The following is an 18,006-nucleotide window of genomic DNA, read 5'->3' as shown; positions in this document are numbered from 1 at the left end:
TGCCACAGCTAAGTGCATAGCTGCCATTCGCCAGCATTATGTCAACACTACCCTCCAAGAGGCCGAGTTCATCTATCACGAGCTTGTGCGAAATGGAGTTGCTGGACTGCATCGACCAAGAAGCGCCTACCAGCCGTCGTCGACCTCTTCGTCGGTCTCCGTCCAAGAAACTACTCGCGGACCTGACGTTGATGATGAGACAGAGGAGGCCTTCGACGACCCCATTTCGAAAGCGATGAAGGCTGCCGATGCTCTGGATCGTGAGACAGAGTCACTGCAACCAAGCAACGAGCTGGATCTCACATCCGCCACAACTCGACCTCGGAGTATGAGTCTCCCCATCGGGCGTTTTCCAGACGATTTTGAGAATGCCCCTCCGTTTTACGTCTTTGGCGCATCTGCGAACTCGAGCTCTCTCATTCTCCCGGACATGCAGAAAATGATTGCTCGCGACCTCGAGCTCATTGATCTGTGCGAGAGATCAGATTCCCGGGAAGCTCGGTCTACAGCACTTCGGGCGCTTCAATCTCTTGAAAAGCGCCTGGGCACAAACGAGATGGAGCCGCAAACCCCAAACTGTATCGGCGAGCCATATTACTCGACGAGTCGAAACAAGGACGGCGCACTTTGGACACCAGCGACCGGATACGGATCCCTGCCTGCAACTCCTGCTGTCGTCATGAGTGCTCAGATCATTGACGTGCGGTGTTCTGAGGCTGCTGCCTGCTCAAGTCATCGCCGAGTGAGATCAGTCGACAGAGTATATGCCACGGCCAGACGGAATCAGGACATCTCACTCTGCCGGGACTCGAAGTCAGAGCCAGTCAGCAAGCGCACCTCTCAACCAGCTGCAGATACGAGCCCGAAGACAGAGGCAAGGCCCGTCCTACGCTCCAAGTTCTACAGTGAGATACCAAGAGCCTCTTTCTGCAAGCCAACCCAGACCACAATCAAACGCAGCGCACCCTCCCACTTGAGTTTGTCACGCGTCAGGAGCCGCCCAGTGTCGTACAATGATACATGCACCACGACCGCCCTCACGTACATGAACCAGAGCACCGAAACGGAGCGCAACTACGTGGATCGAGGAGTCGATGCCATCGAGCCGCATCTGCTAGACCTCCAATTCGAGAAAAGCCACAATTTGCCCCTGGACGCTCCATTCGAAGTCGTTCTTCCCATGATCGAGGACTTGGTCATCCACTTCAAGAGTGAGAAGTACGATGCCGTGCTTGATGCTATGCTCACCGGCCTACAAGATGGAACATACCCCGTGTCACTCCCACCGCTGATGCCTGAAAATGACGAAGATCTCGATTCATCCCGTTCGTCGACGTCGTCCCACGGATCCATACGACCAACATCCGATGTGGAATACTGTGGGGTGTCTACAAGCACTGTTCCGACCTCAGTGTATCCTGTTGATGCTGACGATTATGATCCTTATGCGTCCCACGGAGACTATCTACGACATACAGATTCTCCTTTTGGGAACAGACGAGCTACAATGGACAAAAATGACACGCCATTACAAGCGACATCGATGGCCACAAAGGCTTCGCGGCCCACGGCAGCACCTGAGCCGTCCACGCCTGTGGAGAAGAGTTTCCACGCCTTCCAAACGAACGACTGCCGCAATGCAGTCGGGGTGCAGAACTCACTGAGATCCATCTTGAGCATTTACTTTCCACCTCAAGACGGGGGCCTCAACCATTTGAAGTTCTCCTCCTTGCCCGAGATGGGTGGGATGTGGCAACCCGTTTTCCGCGACGGTGACTCGGATGGTTCGCAACCCCGAAGCACCAACATCGATCTCATTCTAGCAATCGGCGCCCAGAAAGGCGTCGAGCGGAGTTTCCTAAGCGCAATCAGCGGTTCCTTGGAGAAGCTCGGGTCCAAGTCGAATGGCATTACCCACAGTGGACGGCTTGATTTGCGGTAAGGACACCAGGTTTCCGCCATACTTGACATGAGTTATTGATAGCTAATTGTGCCATTAGGTACCTGATTGCCAGCGCCATGCAGACCTTCACTGCCCAGCCTCTGGCCAACCAGACTACAGACAATCCCTTTACGAACTCGCTGCTGCTCGCAACTCTCATTATCCCTTTTCTCGAAATGTACTTGGCTGCTCACGCCGACACTAGATTCCTTTTGCTGGAATATCCACCTGAGCACTTGACCACAGTGCTCGCGCTTCAGAGACTCATCGGCGTCGATCTTCTCAAGGTTTCTGGCATCATCGATGCCGAAGCGGGGGAGCCAAAGCCATTTTCTGGCTTCAAGGCACAATCACAATTGAGGCCGAGACACTCTGCAGCGCAGTCTGTCTCTTGCATGTCAGACGCAAGCACGACTTCCGTTGCCACAACGGCCACGCTGCTATCGCCCGGACCGCGCAAGAGCGAAGCACCGTCCTTCTCAAAGGCGAACTTCCTCCTGACTTCGTCCGCAACTGAATCCGAAATTGCCACTCTGATATCCACCATATGGAAGCTTCTTGTTGACATTTCGCCATTCTACATTCCTGAAGGTGCTCCCAAGAGCCACGCAGCCAGACGTGTGATCGAGCAGCGACAGGTCAAGCGTGTCCCAAGTGATCTCTATCCTAGGTTACCTACACCACTCATCGAATCCACCGTCCAGTATGCGCCCCTTGCCGCGGCTACGGCTATGATGGGTTTTGCTGCTGCCGACAATGATGCGGACAGTGTCTTTCAGAGCACCTCACCACAAGCCGTAGCAAGCCCTACCACTCCTCTGTCCCCGATAGACAACTTTGCCGCCGCCGCTGCTGAGCGGCGCCCGCCTACGCCACCAGTCAGGTCATCAAGGGCATCAATCACAGAAACGATCAGGAGCAGCAAGACAATGCGGACCATGGCAAGCCAGCGGAACAAGATCCGCAACATCATGCTCGGTCGCGACATCGAAGTGGAGCTGCCCGTCCCGTCGCGGCCAGAGACCATGAGTGGGTCGTTCTTTGATCTGTCCGACGACGAGGACGGCCGCTTCGCCGCAGACGAGAGGAAGTACATGCCACTCTTCGGCAGGACGCCAGTAGTCCGCAAGGGAAACAGCCGCAAAGCGCTCATGTGGCTGGGCTTGTCGGTCGAGCAGTGACAGAGACGATGCCACCCATGCACACACACACACACACACACACACACACACACACACACACACACACACAATATTGATATACCTTTCTTTTCCGCTTCTTTCACGATCGTTTGGTTTTTGCCCGAGTCACGTTTTGGGCTCAAAAGCGAAAATAAGGTCCGCTCTACTGGCTCCCCTTGCCGCATGTGCTCACTTCTCGCATGTTAAATGATTCACCTAATCGCATCACTACCATTGACCGCCAACGCCTTTGCTCTCCCGCCGCCTTTTTTCTTCTTCTTCTTCAGTTCTCGTATATCTTTATTCCTCCCGTCACAACGACATCTTCCACCCATCGGGTCTTTCTTCTGTCCTATGGCGTCATGGTATCTTTGCAGGGCTTGTATCATATATCAGAGCCACTCTTCCTCATTTTCCTTGTCACTTCTCCCGTGCCACTGTACCAAAGTAGTCAGAATACAATAATGAGAATATATTGCCTATGAGAAATGCTGGAATGGGGCATCTCACAGCTAAACACCTCGCTTCGTACTATAAACCTCACGTCGGTTTGCAAGTGTAGAGCACGGGTGCAACGAGAAGCCAACAGAGACGCTCAGAAGGACACGAGTTCGGGCAGCAGATGAAGAATATGATATAACAAACGTTCAATAAGGAGTTGCGCCGCGATCTGCCAGCTTAGTATCTAGAACAGCCAGTCTCTTCTTCCAAACCACATCCATTAGATTGCATGGCTGATGAGACGTCTAGTCGTGTGCGCGCTGAGCAGGGCCTCCCGCCTGAGAGCAACGCCTCGGTTGGCGGGCGATTCATGAGGCTTGTCCTTCCATAGATTGCACAACCCGTGCGAGAAGACAGTGAAACGACTATGCAGTACGACCCTCTAAATCATGCACAAACACGCGGCCGGACATGGAGCGACCACCCTGGCTGCTCGCCCTGCCCTTTGCCCATCCGTCCTGACCGCCTGATTCCGGTAATATCAAAAATGGCACGTGAGAAGTCCTGTCGTCATGAAGGGGTATCGTGAGAAGTCGTTTAGCAGCAGCCACCGCTGTTGTTGTTGCCGACAGCGTGGCCGGGGCCCACCTGGACACCGGGCTTGGTGTTGGTCGTGGCCTGGCTGCCCATGCGCTCCTTGATCTGGCGAGCCATGGTAAGGAAAGCCTGCTCGACGTTGCTGGCGTTCTTGGCAGAAGTCTCGAGGAACGGGATGCCGAGGCTGTCGGCGAACTCCTGTAAAGGGTCTTAGCTACTGCTGGCCATCATTTTCGAGGACGGGGATTTCTTACCTTCGCTACTGTGTACTCGACGACCTTCTTGTCCGACATATCGCTCTTGTTGCCAACCAGCAGCTTGTTCACACCCTCGGTGGCGTAACGGTCAATCTCCTGCAGCCACTGCTTCACGTTGTTGAAACTGTCCATGTCGGTGACATCGTAGACGACGCAAATGCCGTGGGCACCCCGGTAGTACGACGACGTGATGGTGCGGAAACGCTCCTGGCCAGCGGTATCCCACTGAGAACGGACACCAGTCAGCACTGGGTCGATAGATGCTGGTGTGGAGCCATGACTTACGATCTGCAGCTTGACGGTCTTGCCATCCAGGTCAATAGTCCGGATTTTCTGGATCAGGTCAGTCAACGATCATAGAAACCTGCCAGCGTGGCTTGAGCTCGTTGCAGATACGTACGAAGTCGACGCCGATGGTGGAGATGTAGGACTCGGTATAGGTATCGTCGGCAAAACGGAGCAGCAGACAAGACTTTCCGACACCGGAGTCTCCGATGAGGAGGAGCTTGAAAAGGTAGTCGTATCTGTGGTGACATGGCATCTTAGCATGGAATCGCTCAGGGAATGACTCGAAGTGCAAAGCGATGTCGTTAAGGTCGAGGATAAAAGGGGAGGTCTTGGTCTCTGGTGAAGGCGCCGAAAAGAGGAAGGCGGCCGTAGAATATAAGATCACGAGCCAACATCGAGGGCGAACATTTCGGAAATCGTGCGTCTAGCGGACGGGTGATGGCTGTGCTGGCCTGGTGGCATAGCGAACAGGATGAAAGGAGGCAGAGGAGTCGTGGGAGGAGTCGCGGGGGCGCACATGCAGGCAGGGCAAAAGGCACTCTACACGATGACAGGTGTTAGTACGAAGCTTGCAATTTCAAGACGGCTCGCTGGCAAGCGGAAAGGGCGGGTGCTTGCGGGGGCTGACGTTGGAAGGGCAGAGACGACGTACTACTCGGGATTCATCTTGTTGGCGGGGGGGGGCGATACGCGGCGTCGCAGAAGAGGCGGTGGGTGGAGAGAGGTGGATTTGGACGAGGTGTCGGCGCTGGAGTGGGAGAAAGAGTGTTGTGGGAGAGGTCGCAGCAGGAGGCGGGAGAAGCAGGCGACGATGCAGCGACGATGATATATGTAGGAGCGATGCGGAAGGGGTGCTCGGAGCCGGGATGGTGGTGGAGGGAAGAAGGAGTCTGGAGGCAGTAGAGGGCTGACGCTGATGGCAGGATGATTGCTGGCCGGATAGCAGGCAGCGCAGGCCGGGCAGGCCGCCAGCCAGGCATGAGTGAGGAAGCGGGCGGGCTCTCCCCAGCTCCAGCACAGTCATCATCACTGCGCTCAGGCAATGGCGGACCATTCACGCTTGCACGTCTCAGACTGGCAGCTGGCCGCCGGCCGCAGCCTCGCTCCGTTTCTCACGGTGGAGAGAGTGTGGCTCAAGTGGGTACCGGTTCTGCCGGCTGGCAAGAGAGACACCTGCAAGCCCAAAGGGCCCGGGTCTCCTGACCAGCAACGACCACTTGCACAAGCCTCCCTTCAGCTTCAGGGCCCGCTCACCTGCGCAGCGTCATGCCCACTCATCGCCTTGCCTGCACACTCAGGTATGAGTCTGCTTCACTCTTGTGGTGGCAGCAACGCCATCCAAAGTCAGAGTGAGTCTGGAGGCATTGGAGGGTCGTTTGGGCCTTGACGCACATATCGAAAGGGTGTTTCTGATCCGGTTGTCGTTGTTGTTGTTGTTCCATCATGAGATGGCCAAGAAGCCACAAAGACTTGTCCCAGCAAAAGCCCCTTATTTGCAGCCACTACTGGCTGCTCCCCTTCGGCATTGCATGCATACATCGACAACCCATCTCTCCGGCATGGCCTCAATGTCTCATGACACAACCGTGCCCAGCGACGTCAGCGAACCTCGGGCGCCGTGACTGACGTCGTGGGGGCATCCACATGCCCAGTGCATGTGGGGCCTGCTGCAGGGCGTTCTTGCCCAGCATAGCGTAGGGTCCTGGAGCCTGGCGGGCGGGTGCCGTTGGCCCACCGGGCCGCTGCTGGTTGGAGGTGCGCATTCTCACGACAGATTCCCATCATCCGATCAAGCTCTCCACTCCGCCGCCCGCACGCACGCAGCTTTCCTCATCCAGCCTTTGTCGTGACCTGACCCTTCTGCGCCATGCCTCTGCCGCATCCCGCCAGCCATTGAGCCTCGAGCGGTCCTCACGATCCCATGCTCGTCTGCTCTGCACTGTCTCGCCTGCCACCGACGGCCACGACACATGTCCCTTCCTAGTCGTGCGCTGCGCTCCCCCTGCGCCGGCGTCCTCACAAGGTGCCCACCAGCCAGCCCGGCTGTGAGATCTGGGGCTGTAGTGAGTCGGACAAGGGAGGTGTGCGGCCGGACGATCTCGACTGGCGCTTCCAAACGACTAAGCACCGTTTCCGTCGCATCAAGGCCTGAGACCGCCCCGGTATGGTTCGACTCCTCTGCACCGGTCCTTGATATTCAACGGCGAGGCTCTGGCTCGCCTCGTCAAGATGACGAGCGCAAGGTCAAGCTTGGGAAGAGTAGGTCAATCGAGAATCCTTACCTAGCCGGCCGAATGCCAATATAGAGCCTGATGGCCGATACTGACAACCTTGTGCAAAAAGCTCTTCGAATACTCCAGGACCGCCTGCCGACCTTGCTGCAGTCGCCACTTCCTCAGGAGATCCTCGCGCCCAACATCTCACTTCACCTCTTCCCATCGACGCATCCATACTTGCCCACGGTCTCTGGGCGGGTAGGTTATATAGCTGCCCTGTGGACTTCGCCCATTGCTTGGAACAGGTTCCCAATCGTGGGCAATGTCAAGCTCGACATACTCTCGGAACGTGTCACGAGCCACCCCGTGCATTCCTCTCCCAAGAGGTCGGGTGCCTATCCCGAGCAGCTCGTGGTTAGGTGGCGTACATGTGACAGCAGATCGAAGAGCTCCCCCAGCACAGCAACTGCCGAGGATGGGGAGCAGCGCCTTGATGGGCATCTCCGTGGCACCCAGGCTGTGGGCGAGAAAAAGGCCTTTACTGGTCTCTTCATCTTCGAATTCGACAAGGACGGCCGGATCCTCAGTCACACGATTGAGCACGTGGATGAGAGTGGAGAGTGGGAGAACGGCGTTGGGGCCAAGGTGGTAGGTCTTACGGACTGGCTCCTTGGTGGCATCAAGGGCCATCGGGATGGTGGTGCTGGCCCGGTGCCATTGTTTGAGTCCGCCCTTAAAAAGGGCGAGGGAAGGTCGCGGTGATCACCTGCATGGACAGGCAGGCATCTTCCGATTACGGTGCCGGAAAGCCAGTCAGTCGACATGTCATGCAAACATGGCATCCTGGTCGCTAACTGTGGGACAGGGATAACGCACGAGGCTCCAGCCTTGTGTCTCTGTGGCGCCACTTCACGCTGTGTATAGTAATATGTGATGTACGAACAAGCTGTACCACTACATTTGTACCAATACAAAATCGCATCTACAAAAGGCTTTGCGTGTATTTTGCGACCCCGAAGCATGCGCTTGGATGGACTTGCTCATGACGTGTAAATCCGCAGGAAGAAGCATGTATCGTGTACACTCTCTGCTGCGGCCGAGGTCCCAGCATGTGAGCCCCACTACAGCTCGACCCTTCCAAGGTTATCGCCCATGGGGTTGCTGAAGCTGACACCCAACTACACCAGGTACACATAGTTGACACCTGCGCAACGCAAGGCACAATCGCAGTCCGCACAGCTCAGGCGGACCTGCCTGCAGCCTTGGACCGAACGGATAACCAATGTGCCAGCATAAAGCACGGCGACGTGACTTGTGGTTTCTCTCAACAGGAGGACTCCGCTAACAGCAGCACATCTGAGACCGAGACCGGATCGAGTTGTGCGGGTCATTCTTCAGGAACATTGTCACCACTGCCAGCTCTCCAGTACATGTGCTGCGGCTCCAAACTAGACAGGCAAAGTCTCGTGGACACATATGATTGAGAGCTGGCGATCCTGGGAATCATGATGGCTTTCGCTCCTGCGCCGTCCAAGTTCCTGCTTGAATTCAGGATCCAGGACGATGGCCTCGATAGTGCTCGCGCCCAGCACTTGGCATCTGAAAGGACAGAAGCTTTGAGGGGCGACGGAGACGCCCACAGCAAGTTTACGTGTTTCCCTGAATTGCCGCCAGAGCTGCGACTGAAGGTCTGGGACTATCTCATCACTCCTCGAATCGTGCAGATCTTTTGTCTCCCAGACATACATCCCGGTAGGACAAACGGCCGCGGCACCCAAACCAACTCCATTGGTGACGACCACAACTACGACGGCACATTCGACATTGACTTCACTATTGACGACTACCATCTACCAGACGAGCTACACGACCCATCGAATCGGCAACACGACGCCTCCCTCATCCCCTTGCTCCTACACATCAACAGAGAAGCTAGACATCATGGGCTCAAGCACTACGAGCTCGCATTCAGCTGGAAGGTCCCGCATGTGCTCGCGGACCTGGACATCGGCACATCGGGGCGGAGGAGCTCCCCTCCGTCTTGGTCCGAGCCGCGGATATACTTCAACTTTGCGCTCGACGCCGTGCATCTCGCAGGCGAGTTGGAGCCCTGCGACAGCTACGGCTTCAACAGCCCCATGACGTATTTCCTCCGCAAGGAAGACTGCCTCCGGGTGCGGCACGTGGCGCTCTCTTTCGGTGCGCTCCACTACGGCGCGACGGCGTCGCAGCAGATCTTTGGGTCACTGTTCCATGTCGTGGATCGATTCAGTCCGCCGCATGGCCGGGTTCTCGTCACTGTGTCAGATAGGGACGAAGGGATCAACCTGATGATCGGGGCTGCGTCGCCATTGGTTCCTCCAGCGCCTTCTTCCGTGGTGCTGTCAGCGCACAGCTCATCTGCCCTCAGTAGGGAGGGCATCACCACTGCCGGGCCTATGACGAGTGGAGGCTTGACAGCCATGGAGCGCGAGTATGCGAGCAGACCGCAAGCGGCAAACACCGCCAAGGAGAACGTCGTGCAGAAGCTTTGGAGCGACTGGTACCGTGGCAGCTCCGTCAAGTCGCATCTGGCAAATATGCGGTTCGACCTGATCCACGACTGGGATCTCGCCGAGCAGATTGCGCAGTTGGATGGTGCGATGGCAACGAGGGATCTCACAGGACGTGACAACGAGCAGTCGCATGGGCCAATAATGTCGGAAGGTGCCGTGGATGGCGACCGCCAGACCCTAGGGCAGATGACGAACACCAACTTCTATGAAATGGAGGAGGACTACTCGAGCATCCCGGCAGAACTGAGGCTGTAGCTACGTAGCTGCGTGAGAGGATCCTCGGGCGGATGTTGTTAGAAAATACCAAGATGGTTGGACATACGAAAGCACCGGTCGTCGTCTTTCCAATCTATCTCGACTTCAATTTGCTTGCACAGCTGACGGCTGATTTTGACCTTGGAGGAACGGCTGGGCTTCTTGGTCAGGGAAGAATTAACATGTTGCTGTGTCCCAGCTCCACCACGATATCCTCACGCAGCTCCTCGATCACACACCCATGGAGGAAGAATTGTCCGGAATGACGCATTGGCTGCCTCTACCGACCAGTCTGCCGCCCTCACTCCTCCTCAGGCTGCAGCGAAACCACAGCAACCGACCACTGCCCCCCGGCCGACGGACAAGGCCTTATAAGCGCAAAAGTGCGTCTCTCAGGGCAACAGACACAGCGCAAAGCCATGTTGCCCGTCTGGCCTAGTGGGCTGAACATTAAGTATCTCTCCTCTGATCAGACTAATGCATCCAGCGACGGGAACCTAGCCGGAGGACCGATTCCGGCAGGCAGACCCCGAGGAGGTCGAGAGGGAGCTGCAATACCCACCACTCAGGTTCGAACCAAATTTTTGCCCTTGTTCTGGGTTCAATCCTGACAGCTGCACTGCGCGGGAGGGCTTTTTTCTTTTTCTTTTTCTGTAGCTATCGGCCATTGACCAGGCACGCAGCAGCATACATTTCATCTTGGACTGGCTATTGTTCTTATGGTTGGTGCCCTGCTTCCAAGCGAGGAAGGCAAGGACACAGCCATCGTCGTCGCTGGGGTGGCTCTGATCATCCAAACATGCTCGCGACGAGACGGATGCCCTGCACAATAGCTTAAATATATACACCAAGTAGTGGATGATCAGCGGTTCCTGCAGGACCCCTTTATATCTGCTGCTTACGATGGAGCCGTGCAGACGAGTCGCGCATCATCGGACTCCTTCTGACCACGGCGACATATTCACAACTCAAGTATATATTCATAGACACGATGCCGTTGTCGGGGCGAGAGTAGCCCAGATATGCGAACATCGTCACATGGTTCGTGGCATGGTCAACGTGAAGTTCCAGTGAGCCAGAAGTGAAGATGTCACTCACCCAAACAGTCACAACGTTGAGAGACTGCTGCCGCTGTCACCCAGACGCATGAATAAGGTGCAAGGCACATTCTGCGGGTCATCAAAAAGAGTCAGCACTTACGGCCGAGCTGATGAGGTTGTGCTCGTGCTCTTCAAAGCCGTCGTAGACGTCGCCGTGGCCAAGTGGGGCCATCGGGTCAACCATCCGAGTTCAGCCAGAAGAACAGCACGAGTCTTTTCAAGACGTTAGACTACCTGGAGCGTCTACGTGTGTTAAAAGCCTTACAAGGGAAATGGGAAGAGTGCTGCTCACTTCTACAGGTCCCGAGTATCAGAGGGTGCCCAACGGGACTAGATTTATTGCCGAAGCATACACTTGTGTAAGTACGTCATCATGATTTCCATGCCACTTTGAGAGAGTGCCTGAAAGGAGCTTCGGGGCACGGATCAAAGGAGCAGAGAGCTGCATGCCGCGAGCTTTGCAAAAGACGGCTTCTGCGACCGGGCCAGAGGATGTTGTTCAAAGAGGTCGCCAGCACCACATGCAAGCGCAGCCATGAGATGCGAGCCGGTGGCCAATAGGGTCGCGGTGCCTTTTCTCCGGTCGGGTGGCCCACTCGCTGACTGACGGCATCACCCACCCATGGCGTGGCAGGCGGGCCGGACGGGGACCCCACGATTGCATGTGACAGCTCCTGCCTGCCCAGGTGCCTGCCGTCCACACCCAAGGGCTGTAAAGTGCACTGCCCAGCCGACCGTGTCCCGGCTGACCTCGCCGCAACACCACGGCCCATCTCTCTGCGCTTTTAGTTGCCTTGCCTGTTTTGTCACAGACTGCCTGTGTGACCGAATGATTACGAGCCGTGTCATGGCCTGATAAAGTACCTGCCTGCCCCCGCTGCCTTCCAAGGCTGGGCCAGCTGCTTCACAAGTAAGTCGGCCAGCTGGTGTGGCTCACTCACTACGGGTGCTGCCCTGCTCATCGAGAACCCCTTCACATGCACCTTTTGCTTTCGTATCTCTCCTTGCTGGTCCCTTAACTATCTGAGACACGGCAGTCCCTCCCACTTTGGCATTCTGCGCGTCGTTCAACGTCTAGTGCCCGTGCCTCCCACATCCATGCGCCGACTGACGTGATGCCAAACCAGCTGCGTCTCTTTTCCCTGCCAAAATCTCTGGCCAACGTCTTTGGCAGTGGCTCTGTGACCCCTGCACGGTCTTCGCAACAAATTGTTGAGGCAGATATTCGTCCGCAGCTAATGGGGGAAATCCCAAGGCCGGCCGGCATCACCTTTGCCGGCCAGGATGAGCTCCCCAGGCTGCCCATCCCGTCCCTCGAGAGCACCTGTCAGAAGTACCTCGCGGCACTCAAGCCACTCCAGGATCCCCGCGAGCACGCAGAGACCAACCTGGCCGTCTACGAATTCCTGCATCACGACGGGCCTCAGCTGCAGGCCAAGCTGCAGGACTACGCAAAGGACAAGATCAGCTACATTGAGCAGTTTTGTAAGTGCTTCCTCGTCGGGGCTTCATGTGTCCATGCTTTCAATGCTGACTTTCTCACAGGGTACGATTCTTATCTCAACTTCGACAACCCTGTCGTGCTCAACCTCAACCCCTTCTTCCTGCTCGAAGATGACCCGACGCCGGCGAGGAACAACCAGGTCACTCGCGCTGCCTCTCTCGTGGTATCCGCTCTCGAGTTCGTTCGCGCAGTGCGGCGGGAGGAGCTGCCACCAGACATGCTCAAGGGGAAGCCCCTCGATATGTATCAGTACTCCCGCCTCTTTGGTACTGCGCGGGTGCCCAGTAGCCACGGCTGCCAGATCGAGCAAGACCCAGACTCGAAACACATTGTCGTCATCTGCCATGGGCAGTTCTACTGGTTTGATGTGCTGGACGACAACTCGGACTTGATCATGACGGAGAAGGACATCTCGATCAATCTGCAAACCATCGTCAACGACGCTGCGCAGACGCCGATTCAGGATGCCGCCAAGGGTGCCCTAGGCGTACTAAGCACGGAGAACCGCAAGATATGGTCGCGCATGCGGGACACGCTCACTAGAGAAGAAGGCTCGAACAATGCAGACTGTCTTGGCATAATCGACTCGGCGCTTTTTGTGCTTTGTCTGGACTACACGGAACCCCTCACGGCTGCGGCGCTGTGCCAGAACATGCTGTGCGGAACAAACGTCGTACAAAAAGGAGTGCAGATCGGCACCTGCATCAACAGATGGTACGACAAGCTGCAGATTATAGTCTGCAAGAACGGCAGCGCTGGCATCAACTTTGAGCACACGGGTGTGGATGGTCACACTGTGCTCCGCTTCGCCAGCGACGTATACACCGACACGATCCTGCGCTTCGCAAGGACCATCAATGGGCAAGCACCGAGTCTCTGGAAGACGACCAGCCCAGATCCGTCCAAGAGAGACCCCGAAAGCTTTGGTGATGTCACGACAAGCCCTCACAAACTCGAGTGGGACATGATACCCGAGCTCAATGTTGCCGTCCGCTTTGCAGAGACCCGCTTAGCCGACCTCATCGGGCAAACGGAATTCGAGTGCCTCGACTTCAGTGGCTTCGGAAAGAACTTCATCACATCCTCTGGCCTGTCCCCGGATGCCTTTGTGCAGATGGCGTTTCAGGCGGCATACTATGGCCTGTATGGCCGAGTCGAATGCACTTACGAGCCTGCCATGACCAAGATGTTCCTCCACGGGCGGACTGAGGCTGTCCGCAGTGTCACGGAGGAATCTGTCGAGTTCTTGCGAACATTCTGGGGCGATAACCCAGAGGAGCAAAAGGTCGCAGCTCTGCGCAAAGCCTGCCAGAAGCACGTTGACAATACGAAACAAAGCGCAAAGGCGGAGGGTTGTGACCGCCATCTCTATGCACTGTACAACATTTGGCAGAAGTCGATGGAAGAGGATCACAGCAGTGCCAGCACCACGCCAGGGGATGAGAGCCCACCCGGAGACACAGAGGATGGCCTGATCAGCTCGACAGCGTTGACTGACAACAAAGAGCCTGTCAAAGACATGGCGGAGCGGCCACGGGCTGACAGCAACTCGTCTCGCTCACGAGAACCAGTCCTCATGCCGCGAATCTTCTCCGATGGTGGTTGGGAGAAGCTCAACCAGACCATCTTGTCCACGTCAAACTGCGGCAACCCTTCCCTCCGCCAGTTCGGATTCGGCCCCACCTCCGGCGACGGCTTCGGCATTGGCTACATCATCAAGGACGAGGGCATCAACGTGTGCGTGTCGAGCAAGCACCGCCAGACGAAGCGCTTCCTGGACACACTCGAGAGCTACCTCCTAGAGATCCGCCGCGTGCTGCGCGTCACAAACCGCCGGACCATGTCCCACAGCAAGCAGAGCCGGGCCAGAGAGATTGATGCGCCACACAGTAGTGGTGGTGACAAAGGCCTCGACTCTAGCGTGGCATCGCTGCCACCGCCAAGGAGTCTCAAGGCTCGCGGGAGGATGATCTCGTCCGGGCTCGAGAACATCAGAGGACCAGCACGGCCGAGCCAACTGGAGGATGAAAAGAGCTCGCCAGCAGTTGAGGACGGGCCGCCTACGAATGATGATGGTCTGGGTGGTTGTAAGTTACCTGTGCCTATTTCGAGATCGAGCTCTGCTTCGTCCCTCTTTCCCCTTTATCCCATGCTGACTCCCAAGTCTTTGTTTTTGTGCAGATGGCTTCTTTGACGCAGGCATGCTCCTCCAAGCCCTCAAAGCCCGCGACGCATCTGGCGCTGCCACGCCGTCTGGGACCGCCACCGACCCAGACACTGGCCTGGTTGGCCTGAGGGGCTCCCCTTCAGCCGCGCATGCTCGGAGGAGAGGCGACATTGGGAAGAAGCTGCGGCTCGTGGAATATTGATTCTACACAGTGTCTGCATGGATGTGTGTCTGTGTGGACCAGCGACTTTCAGACTTCGGCCTAGTGTGATTTTGGGGATGTCCTTTTCTTCCCTTTTCTTTTCTTTCTTTTCATTTCATTTGTATACATTTTGTATGATGTCATTGGGGACTCCAAATCCTCGAGGATTTAGTATCGTTTCTGGGGGCGACGGCGTTTTGGCATGAGTATTCATACCTGGTTTCTTGTCCTTTTCCGATAGAGCATAAGCGAGAGACTCCTTTGCAACTATACCTCCATGCTCGAACACACTGCCAGGTCGCACGAAGAACAAGCTTTATTTGTCAGATCTGCTATTCACAATGCTTCACAGATCATGATTAACAAAGACATGATATCTGGGAGGAAGAAAACGCGGCCTACCGCAGCCTGGCTGTGCCTGCTCGTCACGTCTGCGCTGGGAGGCAAGATACACCATTGCAAACAAGAGCGTGGTATTGGAAGAGAGACATATATTTCATTATTTCATATCAATACATGGGATGCTACACTTTTCCCACTGCCCACGATGCTCCCACGCATCTTGCTGACTGTACCTGTTTTTGTATAGATATATATATCATAATTTCCCAGAAATCATGTATTGAAACGTGCTCATCCAGTACGCCCGGCAGAGAAATCGAAACCATGTTTTTCTCCCTACTCTCCGTGGTTTCCAAGCTTTGAACCACTTCGTATAGCTGCCAACACTGCCAATCTCTTGATTTTTGGAACATCTTACCCCCCCCCCCAACTTCCCCCGCCACCGGCCAACGATGAGTTACTAAGAAAAGCTCTCAAGCCAGCTCGTGCGGCTGGTTCTTGGCCGCAGACGAGCTCGACATCTCGTGCACGGTCGTAGGCGGGTTGTTCCCGAGCTCTGCGGTGGCGACCGACATGGGGCTCGTGGTCATGTGCATGTCGGGCGACGGGAGCCCGCCGGTGACGTTGGGCGAGACGGCCACGAAGCCGGCAGGCTTGTCCTGCGCGCCGTGTTGTTGATGATGATAATATGCCTCGCCGTTGGGGCCCGTGTAGTAGGGCGGTTGCTGGCCGGGGACGACGGCAGCCATGGGCGGAGGAGGACTCTGGCCGTAAAGGCCCGGTGCTGGGGGCTGGCCAGGGCTTCCTGGTCCAGCAGCGCCGCTGGCGGCAGCGGTAGTGGCAGCGGCAGTGCCTGCCTTGTTGCGGTTGTGCCTGCGCATGAACCATATACCGAAGCCAATGGCTGCCAAGAGGGCGACACCGCCGATGACACCGCCGACAATGGCGCCGATCGGGGTCGAGGAGGACCCGGATCCGCCATGGTCTGATGAGGTGCTCGTTGTGGCGGAAGGGCTGCCGCTTGTTGATGTTGAGGACCTCAAGGTGGTGGACGTCGGGGTGGACGAGGAGGAGCTGGAGGAGGAGCTCGAAGAGCTCGAATCGGGGAGGGTGATGGCGACGGCGAAGAAGCCACCGCCGACTTGGCCACTGTATGTTGTCTGCGCCTGCTGGACGGTCGAACGGCTGTTGGCAACGCAGTAGTAGTCGATAATGCCCGAAAAGAATGTGACAGTCCCGCAGTAAGGGAGGCCTGTCCCGGTGCTGCGGCTAGTATTAGCTAGACGATCTGGCGTCCGTTCCCATCACACAAGGCGCATACCACTTCAAGATCTGTTTATCGACCAGACACTGCCCAGTGCATTCGGGGTTCGTGCCGGACACGGCGGCAGAGTCTGCACACGCTGTTGCGTAGTAGCAGTTGTCGGCCGCACAGCACGCCGGCACGCCTCCACCTGCGGTGGTGAAGAGGGCACACGTTTCTGCCGTGTTGATGCAGCTATACGGGCTCGCTGTGGAGAGGTCAGCCCATGCCAATGTCGCGCTCAAAGGTGGTGTTGCATGGAGGTGTCTGTACCAGAGGATCCACTCATGTATCCGCAGATGTTGTTGGACGCGAGAAGGACTGTTGACACATCTGCCCGACGGAGCAGTTCGTGGACGGCTGGAGGGGCGGTGATGACAGGCTCTGGGGGTTCCTCGAGAGCCTTGGCCAAAGCATGCGTCTCTCGGGGCATTCTGTCCTCGAGCACAAACCCGCGGGCAGCAGCCAGTAGGACCGCCATGGGTAGAAGACTACGCATCTTGGATGGTAGTTCCACGCAGACTTGTAATGTGCTTCAAGGGCGCACAGACCGGTTTGACTTCCTAGTGTTGTGTTGACTCGGGAAACGGCCGAAGGCGACCACATCAGCTTGCACGATGGAACGAGGCAGTAGGAGATCAAGCGGAGAAAGGTGATTGAAGACCTTCACGGGCATGCAAGAGGAGCCGACAGGACTTATAAGGGACATTCCAGCCCACGACAGTCAGCCACCACGACAGAAACCAAGGCGAGAGGCTAGGCCGTCTGCCCGAGACATGTCGATCGTCCCGTGCCCCGGAGGAACAGGTCCCCGCCAGAGCAGAATCGTCCTGGCTCTCTAGACTACTGCGCAGCAGGCATAGGTGGAGGCTCAGGTCCAGACAGTGGCCAGTCAGAGTGCATCAATGTAGTGATGAAGGGCTCCCGAAGATCGGGCCGCTCAAGCTAGTCGACGAGGCAGGGCCACGAGGGCCACGAGGACGAAGAGAAGGAAGACAACGTTGCCATGGAGTGTGCGGCAAAGGCTTGGCGGCAGACGGGGGATCGACGGTTGAGGTCTAGGCGATGGCCTAGGCGATGGCAGAGTTCGCGGCCGAGGGCTCAGCTGGGGGCGCAGGACTCCAAGACAGCCTGTCTTTGCTCCAGCCCTGTGGCGCCATGCACACATAGGCTTCGGCGCCATGTCCTGCCAAGCCGCACAGGGTGGTTCAGCTCTGCGCTGCGCCTGCCGTCCCTCATCCCAACCAGCGACCTCACTCTTTGCTGGCGACACTTCATCCTTTCGTCCCGATGCCGATGTCTTGTACTTTGATAGTGCCTGCACAGGACGTCTTCCAAATGCCCAGAGATTCAGCCTACTCGCAACTCCAGCCAAAGCTCAATTTGCTGAGACAATAGCTCTTGAGGCGAGTTGCCTTGACGGAGCACCATCTGGAATATCGAGCGGCCTCGCTTGTTCGAGAACACAAGCACTCCAGACACTTTGTCAAGCCTTTCCGTCTTCGAGATCGGTGCTGATCCTGCTTTCGCCGTCAGTCCGACTCACAAGACATGCTTTCCGCGCTGGTACAGGGCAGCAGGGTCCGACTTGGACGCGCAATCATATTGTCCGCAGTATTCCCGTGGAACGCATTAAATGCATGGAGAATGAGAGCA

General features: G+C 56.6%; 7 protein-coding genes across 7 annotated transcripts; 5 read left to right on the top strand and 2 right to left on the bottom strand.

The window, feature by feature from the left end:
- The first annotated feature begins 66 nt into the window (after positions 1 to 66).
- Positions 67 to 3,227, top strand: B0I36DRAFT_310685 (uncharacterized protein). Its single transcript, XM_046152286.1, has 2 exons — positions 67 to 1,938; positions 2,001 to 3,227. Exons 1-2 carry the CDS (start codon positions 236 to 238, stop codon positions 3,121 to 3,123), a joined length of 2,826 nt encoding a protein of 941 aa, XP_046018493.1. The 5' UTR covers positions 67 to 235; the 3' UTR covers positions 3,124 to 3,227.
- On the top strand, positions 3,097 to 3,596 carry B0I36DRAFT_310680 (uncharacterized protein). The gene has a single exon (XM_046152285.1). It carries the CDS (start codon positions 3,331 to 3,333, stop codon positions 3,586 to 3,588), a length of 258 nt encoding a protein of 85 aa, XP_046018492.1. The 5' UTR covers positions 3,097 to 3,330; the 3' UTR covers positions 3,589 to 3,596.
- A 288-nt stretch (positions 3,597 to 3,884) lies between these two features.
- B0I36DRAFT_10363 (ras family protein) lies at positions 3,885 to 5,560 on the bottom strand. The gene is made up of 5 exons (XM_046147757.1): positions 5,362 to 5,560; positions 4,819 to 4,942; positions 4,704 to 4,751; positions 4,416 to 4,643; positions 3,885 to 4,359 (listed from the first exon to the last, which is right to left on the bottom strand). The coding sequence occupies exons 1-5, from the start codon at positions 5,370 to 5,372 to the stop codon at positions 4,162 to 4,164; spliced, it is 609 nt and encodes a 202-aa protein (XP_046018491.1). The 5' UTR covers positions 5,373 to 5,560; the 3' UTR covers positions 3,885 to 4,161.
- Positions 5,561 to 6,942: 1,382 nt separating this feature from the next.
- B0I36DRAFT_310671 (uncharacterized protein) lies at positions 6,943 to 7,912 on the top strand. Its single transcript, XM_046152284.1, has one exon. It carries the CDS (start codon positions 7,019 to 7,021, stop codon positions 7,682 to 7,684), a length of 666 nt encoding a protein of 221 aa, XP_046018490.1. The 5' UTR covers positions 6,943 to 7,018; the 3' UTR covers positions 7,685 to 7,912.
- Positions 7,913 to 8,097: 185 nt separating this feature from the next.
- B0I36DRAFT_10318 (uncharacterized protein) lies at positions 8,098 to 9,941 on the top strand. The gene has a single exon (XM_046147749.1). The coding sequence runs from the start codon at positions 8,428 to 8,430 to the stop codon at positions 9,730 to 9,732; it is 1,305 nt and encodes a 434-aa protein (XP_046018489.1). The 5' UTR covers positions 8,098 to 8,427; the 3' UTR covers positions 9,733 to 9,941.
- A 1,877-nt stretch (positions 9,942 to 11,818) lies between these two features.
- B0I36DRAFT_10263 (carnitine acetyl transferase) lies at positions 11,819 to 15,083 on the top strand. Its single transcript, XM_046147743.1, has 3 exons — positions 11,819 to 12,317; positions 12,378 to 14,423; positions 14,518 to 15,083. The coding sequence occupies exons 1-3, from the start codon at positions 11,948 to 11,950 to the stop codon at positions 14,703 to 14,705; spliced, it is 2,604 nt and encodes an 867-aa protein (XP_046018488.1). The 5' UTR covers positions 11,819 to 11,947; the 3' UTR covers positions 14,706 to 15,083.
- Positions 15,084 to 15,480: 397 nt separating this feature from the next.
- On the bottom strand, positions 15,481 to 17,296 carry B0I36DRAFT_379407 (uncharacterized protein). Its single transcript, XM_046160764.1, has 3 exons — positions 16,624 to 17,296; positions 16,369 to 16,558; positions 15,481 to 16,310 (listed from the first exon to the last, which is right to left on the bottom strand). Exons 1-3 carry the CDS (start codon positions 16,847 to 16,849, stop codon positions 15,521 to 15,523), a joined length of 1,206 nt encoding a protein of 401 aa, XP_046018487.1. The 5' UTR covers positions 16,850 to 17,296; the 3' UTR covers positions 15,481 to 15,520.
- Positions 17,297 to 18,006: the final 710 nt, after the last annotated feature.

This window comes from Microdochium trichocladiopsis (assembly GCF_020744255.1).
Source record: "Microdochium trichocladiopsis strain MPI-CAGE-CH-0230 chromosome Unknown B0I36scaffold_1, whole genome shotgun sequence".
In the NCBI taxonomy this organism is placed as follows: Eukaryota; Fungi; Ascomycota; class Sordariomycetes; order Xylariales; family Microdochiaceae; genus Microdochium; species Microdochium trichocladiopsis.
Note: the sequence above shows the minus strand (reverse complement) of the source record. Positions and strands in the feature narration are given on the sequence as shown.